The sequence below is a fragment of the Scyliorhinus torazame genome, chromosome 5 (assembly GCF_047496885.1).
Source record: "Scyliorhinus torazame isolate Kashiwa2021f chromosome 5, sScyTor2.1, whole genome shotgun sequence".
NCBI lineage: Eukaryota > Metazoa > Chordata > Chondrichthyes > Carcharhiniformes > Scyliorhinidae > Scyliorhinus > Scyliorhinus torazame.
The window spans coordinates 271,565,066-271,578,935 of record NC_092711.1 but is presented as its reverse complement, the minus strand read 5'-3'; the positions used below and the strand labels follow the sequence as shown (position 1 = coordinate 271,578,935).

General features: G+C 47.8%; 1 protein-coding gene across 2 annotated transcripts in view; it reads left to right on the top strand.

Annotated features, from left to right (window-relative positions):
- LOC140421128 (ras-related protein Rab-39B) overlaps positions 1-11,568 on the top strand; it is a 34,630-nt gene extending 23,062 nt beyond the window's left edge. For both annotated transcript variants that reach the window (XM_072505551.1, XM_072505550.1), the window contains exon 3: positions 9,898-11,568. In XM_072505551.1, coding sequence (XP_072361652.1) covers positions 9,898-10,324 — 427 coding nt within the window. In that variant the 3' untranslated portion in view covers positions 10,325-11,568. The remainder of the gene's footprint in view (positions 1-9,897) is intronic.
- Positions 11,569-13,870: the final 2,302 nt, after the last annotated feature.

Below are 13,870 nucleotides of genomic sequence, written 5' to 3'. Positions count from 1 at the left end.
ATGTCCAGTCGTACGCCCCCGACCGCACGGCACCCTTGTGGGCATCGTGGGCCCCACCAGCTGCCGATTCCAGCTCACCGCAAGCCTGCAGCGCGCAGCAGCCAGCCAACCCCGGGGGGCCCAAGTGCTATTTTTGCGGGCAGAACAAACACCCCAAACACAACAGAGCACGACCTGCAACGGATGCGGAAAGAAGGGACACTTTGTTTCTGTTTGCCAGGCCCGGTCGGTCGCCGCTGTTTCCAGGCCCGGCGTTCCTGCACCCACCACGTACAACCCAGGAGCGCAGCCATTTTCCTCCTCGCAAGCCATGTGCGGCCTGTGGGCGTTGCGATCTTCTTCTCCGCAGGCCACGTGCAGCCCGTAGGCGCCGCCATCTTTGATGCCGCCCACCATGTGCGCCCCGTGGGCGCCGCCATCTTCGGCGCCATTTTGGGCGACGTCTTTAGGACCCCTGCTCGTCTGGCCGTTCATCACTTGCCGTTACCTCCACCACCGCTGACCAGCCCGGGACCTCCCAGCATCTGCCGCAGCTCGCCTCGATCACCTTGGATCAGTCCCGGCCTCGCGACCGCAACAACGATGGTGAAAATCGATGGGCACGAGACGACCTGCCTTTTTGATTCCGGGAGCACAGAGAGCTTCATCCGCCCCACGACTGTAAGCCGCTGCTCCCTCGCGGTACACCCCGTCACCCAGAAAATCTCCCTGGCCTCCGGATCCCATTCCGTGGAAATCCGGGGGTACTGCATCACGACCCTCACCGTCCAAGGCGTAGAGTTCAGCAACTTCCAGCTCTACGTCCTCCCCCACCTCTGCCCTGCCCTGTTACTCGGCCTGAACTTACAGTTACACCTCCAAAGCTTAACCTTAAAATTCGGTGGACCCCTACCCCCCCTCACCGTATCCGGCCTCACGACCCTTAAGGTCGATCCACCTTCCTTGTTTGCGAACCTCACCCCGGATTGCAAACCCGTTGCCACCAGGAGCAGACGGTACAGTGCCCAGAACAGGTCCTTCATCAGGTCGGAGGTCCAACGGCTTCTGCGGGAAAGGGTCATTGAGGCCAGCAACAACCCCTGGAGAGCCCAAGTGGTGGTAGTAAAGACTGGGGAGAAGCACAGGATGGTCATTGACTACAGTCAGACCATCAATCGGTACACGCAACTCGATGCGTACCCCCTCCCACGCATATCTGACATGGTCAGTCAGATTGCGCAGTATCGGGTCTTTTCCACAGTGGACCTGAAGTCCGCCTACCACCAGCTCCCCATCCGCCCGGAGGACCGCCAATACACTGCGTTCGAAGCAGGTGGCCGCCTCTATCACTTCCTTAGGGTTCCCTTCGGCGTCACTAATGGGGTCTCGGTCTTCCAACGTGAGATGGACCGAATGGTTGCCGGTACGGACTGCGGGCCACCTTCCCGTACCTAGATAACATCACCATCTGCGGCCACGATCAGCAGGACCATGACGCTAACCTCTAAAAATTCTTCCAGACCGCCAAACTCCTTAACCTCACTTACAATAAGGAGAAATGCGTGTTCCGCACAAACCGCATTCAGTCCACAGTCTTTCCCCTGATGGCTGAGGCCCGCTAGGCCTTCAACCGCATCAAGGCAGACATCACCAAGGCCACGATACACGCGGTCGCCGAGTCCCTCCCCTTTCAGGTCGAGAGCGATGCATCGGACATAGCTGTGGCTGCCACCCTCACCCAGGCGGGCACTTTTCCCGCACCTTCCATGCCTCCGAAATTCGGCACTCTGTCGAAAAGGAGGTCCAAGCCATTGTGGAAGCTGTGCGTCATTGGAGGCATTACCTGGCCGGCAGGAGATTCACTCTCCTCACTGACCAACGGTTGGTTGCCTTCATGTTCAATAACACACAGCGGGGCAAGATCAAAAACAACAAGATCTTGAGGTGGAGGATCGAGCTTTCCACCTATAATTACGAGATTTTGTATCGTCCGGGGAAGCTCAACGAGCCCCCTGACGCCCTATCCCGCGGTACATGTGCCGGCACACAAGTGGACCGACTCCGGGCTCTCCACTATGACCTCTGCCACCCAGGGGTCACCCGGTTCTTCCATTTCATCAAGGCCCGCAACCTGCCCTACTCCATTGAGGAGGTCAGGACTGTCACCAGAGACTGCCAGGTCTGCGCAGAGTGCAAGCCGCACTTCTACCGGCCAGATCGAGCGCACCTGGTGAAGGCCTCCCGCCCCTTTGAGCGCCTCAGCATGGACTTCAAAGGGTCCCTCCCCTCCACCGATCGCAACACGTACTTTCTGAACGTGGTCGATGAGTACTCTCGATTCCCTTTCGTCATCCCATGCCCCGTTATGACTTCTGCCACGGTCATTAAAGCCCTCCGCAGCATTTTCACACTGTTCGGTTTCCCCACCGACGTCCACAGCGAACGGGGATCCTATTTTATGAGTGGTTGAGCTGTGTCAGTTCCTGCTCAGCAAGGGCATTGCCTCGAGCAGGACGACCAGCTACAACCCCCAGGGAAACGGACAGGTGGAGAGGGAGAACGGGACGGTCTGGGAGGCCGTCCTGCTGGCCCTGCCGTCGAAACATCTCCCGGTCTCCCGCTGGCAGGAGGTCCTCCCCGACGCGCTTCACTCCATCCGATCGCTCCTCTACACCGCGACTAACGAGATCCCTCATGAACATCTCTTGGCCTTTCCCAGGAAGTCCACCTCCGGGGTCTCGCTCCCAACATGGCTGACAGTTCCTGGACCCGTCCTCCTTCGCAAGCATGTGCGGACCCATAAGTCGGACACTTTGGTCGAAAGGGTCCACCTCCTACACGCGAACCCGCAGTACGCCTACGTGGCACACGCCGACGGTTGCCAGGATACAGTCGCCCTCATTCACCCCTGCACCACTCACCCTCCCCCCAGCGAACCTCACCGCAGGAGGATCCGTCCTCCCATTGGTTTCACTCAGGGGTGACGAAGACGAGGACAACACGCTCCCGGAGTCACAGGTGACCAAGTCGGCGCCCACATCACCACCAGGACTGAGGCGATCGCAGAGGAGGGTCAAGGCCCCCGACAGACTGAACTTGTAATTCTTTTTTTCCACCACCCCCGCCGGACTCTTTTTTTAAACAGGGGGTGAATGTGGTAGTCACCACTAGCAGTATTATATGTATTACGGTAAGACACGTATAATAGAGGTACATGGGTAAATCCCTGCCTGCTGGCTCCGCCCAGCAGGCGGAGTATAAATGTGTGTGCTCGCCGGTGCTGCAGCCATTCTGGTTCCAGCTATAGGAGGCACAACATCTTTGCTCAATAAAGCCTTGATTATTCCACTACTCTTGGCTTTGTGGTAACTGATAGTGCATCACACTTTGAAAGAGTTACAACCAGCCTATGTGAAAAATGATGCAAGGAATACCATATAGTCCCTTCAGTGCAGAAGAAGGCTTTTTGGCCCATCGAGTCTGCACTGAAAGAGCACCTCACCTCGGCCCACTCTCCTGCCCTCTCCCGTAACCCCACCTAACCTGCACATCCTTTGGACAGTGGAAGGAAATGGGAGCACCCGGAGGAGGAAACCCACGCAGACATGAGGAGAACATGCAAACTCTACAGTCACCCAAGGCCGCAATTGAATCCAGGCCCCTGGCGCTGAGATAGCAGTTCTAACACTGCCGCTCCTTTTAATATTATCTTCTGTATCCTGATTATTTGTGATAGCCTTACCCAATTTATTCTTTAGTAGATACCCCCTAATATTCCTATTAATAACACAGATGTAAAACGTTTGAGGACTCTCTGTGATTAGTCACTCCATTGTTCTTTTTCCCCCTAATATTTCTAATTATCTATGGTTCCCTTTTGTACGAATCTCAATAATTGTCAATTTTGTCTGCGTGAATCTTTTAAAAGATGCTTTTTATGCACATTTTCTGTTTCTCATTTTTAAATAAATGTTTTTCTTTTTTCTCCATCTTAACAAATCAATTTGCTCCATTTTTATGTTTGGATTCCCGATACAAACTCACAGCCTCTGCTCAGAGCTCCAAAGTCAGCAGTTTTGATGTTTTATACCACTACATTGTTGTTCGTGAGGTCAGTTTTACCAAAGAAATATCCAACTGAACATTACAATGACCAGTAGTTCCCAAATGTCACACAGTATCTGTTCTAGTAGCTTGTCATCACATGTTTTATGAGGATACAACCCTCACCACCTCAGCACATTTACATAAGAACTAGGAGCAGGAGTAGGCCATATGGCCTCTCGAGCCTGCTCCACCATTCAATGAGAACATGGCTGATCTTGTGTTTTGGCCTCTCCCTTTAGCCTGACCTGATCCCATCCATTCAACTTTTGGGATTTGAAACCCCTCAATGGTTAGCACCTTACATATCCTTTATCAACCCGTGTTTTTGGGATCCTTAAGGGGGAGGGGGAGCAGCCCCAAGTCGTGGTCCACATAGGTACCAACGACATAGGTAGGAAAAGGGATAGGGATGTAAGGCAGGAATTCAGGGAGCTAGGATGGAAACTTAGATCGAGGACAAACAGAGTTATTATCTCTGGGTTGTTACCCGTGCCACATGATAGCGAGACGAGGAATAGGGAGAGAGAGGAGTTGAACACGTGGCTACAGGGATGGTGCAGGAGGGAGGGTTTCAGATTCCTGGATAATTGGGGCTCATTCTGGGGTCAGTGGGACCTCTACAAATGGGATGGTCTCCACCTGGACCAGAGGGGTACGAATATCCTGGGGGGGAACTTTGCTAATGCTTTTCGGGAGGGTTTAAACTAGTTCAGCAGGGGCTTGGGAACCTGAATTGTAGCTCCAGTATACAGGAGGTTGAGAGTAGTGAGGACATGAATAAGGTTTCAAAGTTGCAGGAGTGTACCGGCAGGCAGGAAGGTGGTTTAAAGTGTGTCTTCTTCAATGCCAGGAGCACCCGGAATAAGGTGGATGAACTTGCGGCATAGGTTGGTACATGGGACTTCGATGCTGTGGCCATTTCGGAGACATGGATAGAGCAGGGACAGGAATGGTTGTTGCAGGTGCCGGGGTTTAGATATTTCAGTAAACTCAGGGAAGGTGGTAAAAGAGGGTGAGGGGTGGCATTGTTAGTCAAGGACAGTATTACGGTGGCAGAAAGGATGTTTGATGAGGACTCGTCTACTGAGGTAGTATGGGCTGAGGTTAGAAACAGGAAAGGAGAGGCCACCCTGTTAGGGATTTTCTATAGGCCTCTGAAAAGTTCCAGAGATGTAGAGGAAAGGATTGCAAAGATGTTTCTGGATAGGAGCGAAAGCAACAGGGTAGTTGTTATGGGGGACTTTAACTTTCCAAATATTGACTGGAAACGCTATAGTTTGTGTACTTTAGATGGGTCCGTTTTTGTCCAATGTGTGCAGGAGGGTTTCCTGACACAGTATGTAGATAGGCCAACGAGAGGTGAGGCCATATTGGATTTGGTACTGTGTAATGAACCAGGACAGGTGTTAGATTTGGAGGTAGGTGAGCACTTTGGTGATAGTGACCACATTTCGATTACGTTTACTTTAGTGATGGAAAGGGATAGGTATATACCAAGAGTTATACCTGGGGGAAAGGCAACTATGATGCAATGAGGCAAGACTTAGGATGCATCGGATGGAGAGGAAAACTGCAGGGGATGGGCACAATGGAAATGTGGAGCTTGTTCAAGGAACAGCTACTGCGTGTCCTTGATAAGTATGTACCTGTCAGGCAGGGAGGAAGTGGTCGAGCAAGTGAACCGTGGTTTACTAAAGCAGTCAAAACACTTGTCAAGAGGAAGAATGAGGCTTATGTAAAGATGAGGCATGAAGGTTCAGTTAGGGCGCTCAAGAGTTACAAGTTAGCTAGGAAGGACCTAAAGAGAGAGCTAAGAAGAGCCAGGAGAGGACATGAGAAGTCTTTGGCAGGTAGGATCAGGGATAACCCTAAAGCTTTCTATAGATATGTCAGGAATAAACAAATGACTAGGGTAAGAGTAGGGCCAGTCAAGGACAGTAGTGGGAAGTTGTGCTTGGAGTCCGAGGAGATAGGAGAGGTGCTAAATGAATATTTTTCATCAGTATTCACACAGGAAAAAGACAATGTTGTCGAGGAGAATACTGAGATTCAGGCTACTAGACTAGAAGGGCTTAAGTCATCTTTGTCTACAGGAATAGTGCCAGAAGACTGGAGGATAGCAAATGTTGTCCCCTTGTTCAAGAAGGGGAGTAGAGACAACCCAGGTAACTATAGACCAGTGAGCCTGACTTCTGTTGTCAAAATCTTGGAAAGGTTTATAAGAGATAGGATGTATAATCATCTGGAAAGGAATAATTTGATTAGAGATAGTCAACACGGTTTTGTGAAGGGTAGGTCGTGCCTCATAAACCCTATTGAGTTCTTTGAGAAGGTGACCAAACAGGTGGATGAGGGTAAAGCAGTTGATGTTGTGTATATGGATTTCAGTAAAGCATTTGATAAGGTACCCCATGGTAGGCTACTACAAGACATACGGAGGCATGGGATTCAGGGTGATTTAGTAATTGGCTAGCTGAAAGAAGACAAAGGGTGGTGGTTGATGGGAAATGTTCAGACTGGAGTCCAGTTACTAGTGGTGTACCACAAGGATCTGTTTTGGGGCCACTGCTGTTTGTCATTTTTATAAATGACCTGGAGGAGGGCGTAGAAGGATGGGTGAGTAAATTTGCAGATGACACTAAAGTCACTGGAGTTGTGGACAGTGCGGAAGGATGTTACAAGTTACAGAGGGACATAGATAAGCTGAGAGGTGGCAAATGGAGTTAATGCAGAAAAGTGTGAGGTGATTCATTTTGGAAGGAATAACAGGAAGACAGAATACTGGGCTAATGGTAAGATTCTTGGCAGTGTGGATGAGCAGAGATATCCCGGTGTCCATGTACATAGATCCCTGAAAGTTGCCACCCAGGTTGAGAGGGTTGTTAAGAAGGCGTACGGTGTGTTAGCTTTTATTGGTAGAGGGATTGAGTTTCGGAGCCATGAGGTCATGTTGCAGCTGTACAAAACTCTGGTGCGGCCGCATTTGGAGTATTGCGTGCAATTCTGGTCGCCGCATTATAGGAAGGATGTGGAAGCATTGGAAAGGGTGCAGAGGAGATTTACCAGAATGTTGCCTGGTATGGAGGGGAGATCCTATGAGGAAAGGCTGAGGGACTTGAGGCTGTATTCGTTCGAGAGAAGAGGGTTAAGAGGTGACTTAATTGAGGCATACAAGATGACCAGAGGATTGGATAGGATGGACAGTGAGAGCCTTTTTCCTCGGATGGTGATGTCTAGCACGAGGGGACATAGCTTTAAATTGAGGGGCGATAAATATAAGACAGATGTCAGAGGTAGGTTCTTTACTCGGAGAGTAGTAAGGGCGTGGAATGCCCTGCCTGCAACAGTAGTGGACTCGCCAACACTAAGGGCATTCAAATGGTCATTGGATAGACATATGGACGATAAGGGAATAGTGTAGATGGACTTTAGAGTGGTTTCACAGATCGGTGCAACATTGAGGGCCGAAGGGCCTGTACTTCGCTGTAATGTTCTATGTTCTATAACAGTTTCCTACCATTTAGTTTACATTACATTATCAATTTTTAGCAATAATTTATCAGCCATCACTTGAGATACCAATTGATCCAAGTATCCTGGATCTAGAGCTACATTTGTATACATTTCAAAACATTTATTTGCCTATTTATTTTCCTGCCATCAATTTCCTTTATTGGTGTCTGTTTTGTTTATTGTTCCTCCACCAGTCTGTTTAAATGTCAATGTGACAGGCTTTTATCTTTCAGGGTGGCCCAAGCCATGATTGCAGCTTGGAACACACCTGTGGGTCCAAACTGCTCCAGTGAACCGAAAGTTGGTATCTTGCAAGTGTTCCAGGCTCAGGAGATGGGAGCAGTGGGGAATATAGCTCAGTAATCCACCTCAGAGCAAATTTGGGGCCATTACCGCTGAAGGTTGACTGATGAAGGGATTTGCTTGTGACGTTGAAAGTTAACACCTGTGACAGGAAAGAATTCCTTCAACATAAAAAAACACAGACCTTGTTGTGACTTCAGTGTAGAACTCAGTGTGTTGTTCTCATTTGCTCAGAAATATCTGAAAGGTTGTTGCACTCAAAACATTGTCCATCGTCGGACTGTTGATGTGTACTATTATTACTTCAAGTATGTTTTTTGTCAATTTCTTCCAGTCCTTGACTGCTTCAGGGCATTATCTCAGTTGCCAAACAAAACTATTTTAAGCTATAATCAATATTGGTCTGGCAGCATTAATGCTGTACAGAGATGTTGTTTGATGATGGGAGGAGCTTGAGGGGTCAGTAGGAAGCACTGCTGCTCCTACTGGCCCACAGGGTGTAACCCCAAGGCTGCCTTTGCCCTCCTGCAGCTGCTGGGAAACCCAACGGCCACAGTTGGACCTGCAAAGCAGGTTAATTCCCAGGCTTCCATCATCATTGACATATTATAATGTCAAATTTGCCTCCTGGCTTCCCGCTCCTTGTCTTGATCCCCCTTTCTGTCTTTTGTTTTTGTCCTTGATACCCCCTCCTCCGTCTCCTTGCCTAGGTTCCCATCCCCCTGTCATTTTAGTTTCAACCCTCTCCAACCACACTAGCATCAGTTCCTGTCCTGCCCAGGTGTAACCTGTCCAGTTTATACCGGTCTCACTTCCCCCAGAACCGCTCCTAGGAATGCCGCAGGAATCTAAAACCCTCCCCCTCTCACCATTTCTTCAGCCACGTATTCATCCGATATATCCTGCTATTGGGAATGTTTAAAAATGCAGCCAATCAAAAGCAAGCAAGGTTCACCATCCAATCCGGAAGGGCGGGTGAGCTCCTAACACTGGAGGGCCGAAGAGACGCCGTCCAGCCCTCAGAGATCAGTAGCTCCACCAGCTGAGGTAGGAGCTGCCGATTTGAAGTTGGAGAGGGAGGGAGAATGCTAGGTAAGTTCATTTTATTTGTTTAAATGTTGCAGCTACTTGCAACCCCTCCATGGCGCAACCAGTGGCTGTAGCGATAGCCCAGCAGTTGTTATGGATTTGGGCGGCATCTCTCGCATGATCCATCAAGCCCCCGCATTTGCTTCCTTCCCTTAGCTCATCACATCTGCCTGGGCATAGGCCGCCCACATTGCCGTCTGAAAATCCCAGTTGTCGTGGGAACCTAATTATCATTAATTGTCCTCAATTAGCTGCCTGCCGGGAAGCGACAAGTAGCCAATTCGCCTGCGAGCCACCCTCAATTAAAATGGTTTGGGATCAGGGTTGTTGGCAGCCAACCAGCAAGGAGACAGGTGGCATCAAATTGCAACCCATTCATTTCCAATTCGGACCCTCACACTAATTTAAAAATCCCGCCCATAACTCAGCACGCTGTGCCATTCATGGCCTATATAAAACCACAGGATCTGCTTGTGGAAACGGCCTGTCCACTATCTCAAGATTATCAAGTAGTTACACAAGACCTGGGAGGGAAGGGGAAAATGAAATGAAAAGTTATGATTTTAACACAATGAAGTTGCTGATCTTTTAACTTGGAATAGCTGCCAGTCAGTCATGGAGAAATGTCAGTTAACTACATCAATTCTCTCAAGAGACTGAGTAAGGGAGAACATTTGTAAATTGTAGGTGGTCTTTTTAGCGGTGCTTTCTAATTTTTGTTTTTCACAACAGTAGATTTACCATTATTTCTAATCCTTCCATCTCCAAGCCATGCAGAAATTACTACCAAGGCCGCAAACAAGTTTGCAAACACTGTGCTAAAATAGAATTCATTTTATGTGTCATGAAAACCTGAGGTTTGACTTGTACTAAGGTCTTTTCAACTTATTTCTCTCTGTCTTTTAGGTCCATAACCCGTGCGTACTATAGGAATTCAGTGGGAGGACTGCTCTTGTTCGATATAACCAACCGTAGGTCCTTCCAGAATGTGCACGAGTGGTTGGAAGAGGCCAAAGTCCATGTGCAGCCATTCCAGATCGTTTTTGTGCTGGTCGGCCATAAGTGTGATCTGGCAGCCCAGCGGCAAGTGTCGAAGGAGGAGGCAGAAAAGCTTGCAGCTGCTTATCAGATGAAATATATAGAGACATCTGCAAGAGATTCCATCAACGTTGAACAGGCCTTCACTGATCTGACAAGGGATATTTACGAACTTGTCAGAAGGGGTGACATTATGATGCAAGAGGGATGGGAAGGAGTGAAGAGTGGTTTTGTTCCAAATGTGGTCCACTCATCAGAGGAAGCTGTCAAATCAGGCAGGAGATGCCTTTGCTAATTTGAGTGGAAACATTTAAACTTGATAAGTTCCCTCGCACGTAGAGACTGTACCAAATACATACTGTAGGCCTTTTTAAGTTTGTATCACAAATGATTCACTATTTCCACAATATGGACATTTGATCTGTCTTTGTAGTTATTGGGATCCTGATGTATAAGCCAGTTACGTTAATTAGCCAGCCGCTGGTAATGGGAGAGTTTTCACCTCCTGTTTTAATCTCTGGGATGGGGACAAGAAAGAGCTCATTTATTTTTGAAAAAAACAGAAAACATCTCAGACAGTAACTGGGTTCATAGTCATCATTGACCTTTTTCTGGCATAGAGGCAGTTGAAGCACCTGAACTGCAAATTTAATTCAATCTGCATGCCCTCATTCCCTGGTACAGTGAAGGTGAGGATCTTCATTGCAGCCTACTCTCGAATCCCGGGCACAGTAAAATCAATTGCCCATGACATAATTTGAAATAATTTAAATTGGGATCTAGTAATAAAAGACATGCATAAATAAATATAGGTATTTTTTCTGCCTGACATCTATTACAAAATAATCCATAAACATCATCTCACTCAAGTCACTCAAAACAGGTAGATTTCACTTTTGGGGTACTGTTTCATTAAGCTTATTTCTTCCCAAAATTTTCCCCCCCTCTGTCCTTCCTGGAGAAATCAGCTGCTTGCTGAGATAAAGTGCAACTCTCTGGCAAACTATTAAAGTTACTTAGAATGTTTCAATTAATTCACCTTCAATTTATTGGACTTCAATGCTTGGTTTCAGAGCTGAACCTAACCCTGCCAACATCTGCACTCTCCAGCAAGAGTCATTGATATCAATCAGAACAGGGACCCTGAATGATTTTGTTTTCCAGTTGAAGTCAACATTGGATCCCAAATGCTGCTGACTCAGGAGGGGCTTAGACTGGATCCATCATGATTAAAGTGTCACTTGTGATATATTGGCTGGTGCAATCAGTTCCACACCAGGAGAGTTCTTGATAATTTGATAATGAGGGAGAAAGTATGGAAGGAAAATCAAAAATGAAGTTGAACAATAACACTTACTGAAAATAAATAGTGAACATTTCGAAATTACAGAATTAAGAAGGCCTTCACTAGCCTCCCATGTGTAGTGACTGTACAAACATAAAAATATTTGTAAATCAGTAAAGCGACTATATGCTGTGTATGATAGATCAGTGCTATTGAATGAATCATTACTTTGCTGAATAAATGGTAAATCCATACAGTTGTTACCCTGATGAGTAAACAGTACACGAGTGACCCTTAGCTTATAAATAAACAGAAATCTGTAGAGTTAGAATCATTAACTATTGCCTTGCTGAATAAAAGAGGCTCAGTCCTGTAAAATATATCATTTTTTTATCCTGCTGAAAAATGGTAGTTGAGTGCAGTTACATAGTGAGTAGACCTCACCCTGCCAAATAGACAAGAACTTTAGAGTTATATGGTGAGAAACTCTGTCTTACTTATATGGCAAGTGAGCAATAACTCCAGTCACACAGCAAATAACTTCCACTTGCTCCGTAAACAGAAACTTCGCCCAGTGGGTAACTACAGAACAAAGTTTTCTGTAGTTATGTGAGTTATTCCTACCCTGCTGAATACATAATTCCAGATATACTACTACTTATCAGATTGAAATGCAGTAATAGCACAACCATTTGAACCAGATGCGAATTCTTAATCAGTTGAATAAGCTGGAACTGTATGTGAGTTTTGAGCAAGTGCTTTGATTATTGATCTCTCCAGTTTTCTGACAACCGATACAACTGTTAGTTGAAACCAAAATTACAGAAAAGAGAGATATGTTGCCGAAACTTTTTGTCTTGCACTGTTCAGGACAACGGTAAGAATGCCAAATCTTAAATGATCACAATTTATAGTACCGGAGAAAAAGGTGCTAATTGGTTGGCCGTCATAGAATTTACAGTGCAGAAGGAGGCCATTTGGCCCATCGAGTCTGCACCGGCTCTTGGAAAGAGCACCCTACCCAAGGTCCACACCTCCACCCTATCCCCATAACCCAGCAACCCTACCCAACACTATGGGCAATTTTGGACACTAAGGGCAATTTAGCATGGCCAATCCACCTGACCTGCACATCTTTGGACTGTGGGAGGAAACCGGAATACCCGGAGGAAACCCACGCACACACGGGGAGGATTTGCAGACTCCGCACAGACAGTGACCCAAGCCGGAATCGAACTTGGGACCCTGGAGCTGTGAAGCAATTGTGCTATCCACAATGCTACCGTGCTGCCCACAAATGTCGATTCTGATTGGCCGAGGTATTGCTATGGAGAACACAATGGGGAATGACAGGTGACCCATGCTTCTGGGAAATTCAAAGAATTCATGAAATTGCATTGCTTAAACTGTTGTTCAAATTTTTTGAGATATCCAGACCTGGTACTATTTACGCCTGGAAGTGGTCTTTGGCCCATTTGTGAGTTTTTAAAAATATGTATGTTTTTATTAAAGTTTTCGAACACAATTTTTCCCCCTTACAAATCAACAAAAATGGTAACATGATAACTGATAGATAACATTGTTAAAATAAAATAGTGAACTAACAAAATAACACGAAATAGTGCTCCCCCCCGCCCCCTCACCCCATCTAGAACACAAACAATTTAACCCCCCGCCCCCCCCTCTGGGCTGCTGCTGCTGGCTATCTATTTTTCCCCTAACGTTCCGCTAGATAGTCGAGGAACGGTTGCCAGCGCCTGGTGAACCCTTGAGCCGATCCTCTCAGCGCAAACTTCATCCGTTCCAGAACCCCGCCGTATCATTTATCCAGGCCTCCACGCCGGGGGGTTTTGCTTCCTTCCACATGAGTAAAGTCCTATGCCGGGCTACTAGGGACGCAAAGGCCACAATATCGGCTTCTTTCGCCTCCTGCACTCCCGGCTCATCCGCTACAAATATAGCTAACCCCCAGCTTGGCTTGACCTGGACCTTCACCACCTTTGAGATCACTCCCGCCACTCCCCTCCAGTGCCGGACACGACCAAAACATATGTGTGTGGTTCGCCGGGCTTCCCCCGCACCTCCCGCATTTGTCCTCCACTCCGAAGAACCTGCTCAACCTCGCTCCCGTTATGTGTGCTCTATGTAGCACCTTAAATTGGACCAGGCTAAGCCTGGCACACGAGGAAGAGGAATTTACCCTACTTAGGGCATCAGCCCACAAACCCTCCTCAATCTCCTCCCCGAGCTCTTCTTCCCATTTTCCCTTCAGTTCTTCTACCAGCTCCTCCCTCTCTTCTCTCATCTCCTGGTATATTTCGGACACTTTGCCCTCCCCGACCCACACCCCCGAAAGCACCCTGTCCTGGATCCCTTGTGTCGGGAGCAGTGGCAATTCCCTCACCTGTTGTCTCGTGAACGCTCTCACCTGCATATACCTAAAGATATTCCCTGGGGGCAGCTCATACTTTTCCTCTCGCGCTCCCAAGCTCGCAAACTTCCCATCTATAAATAAGTCTCCCACTCTCTTAATTCCTGCCCGGTGCCAGCTCTGGA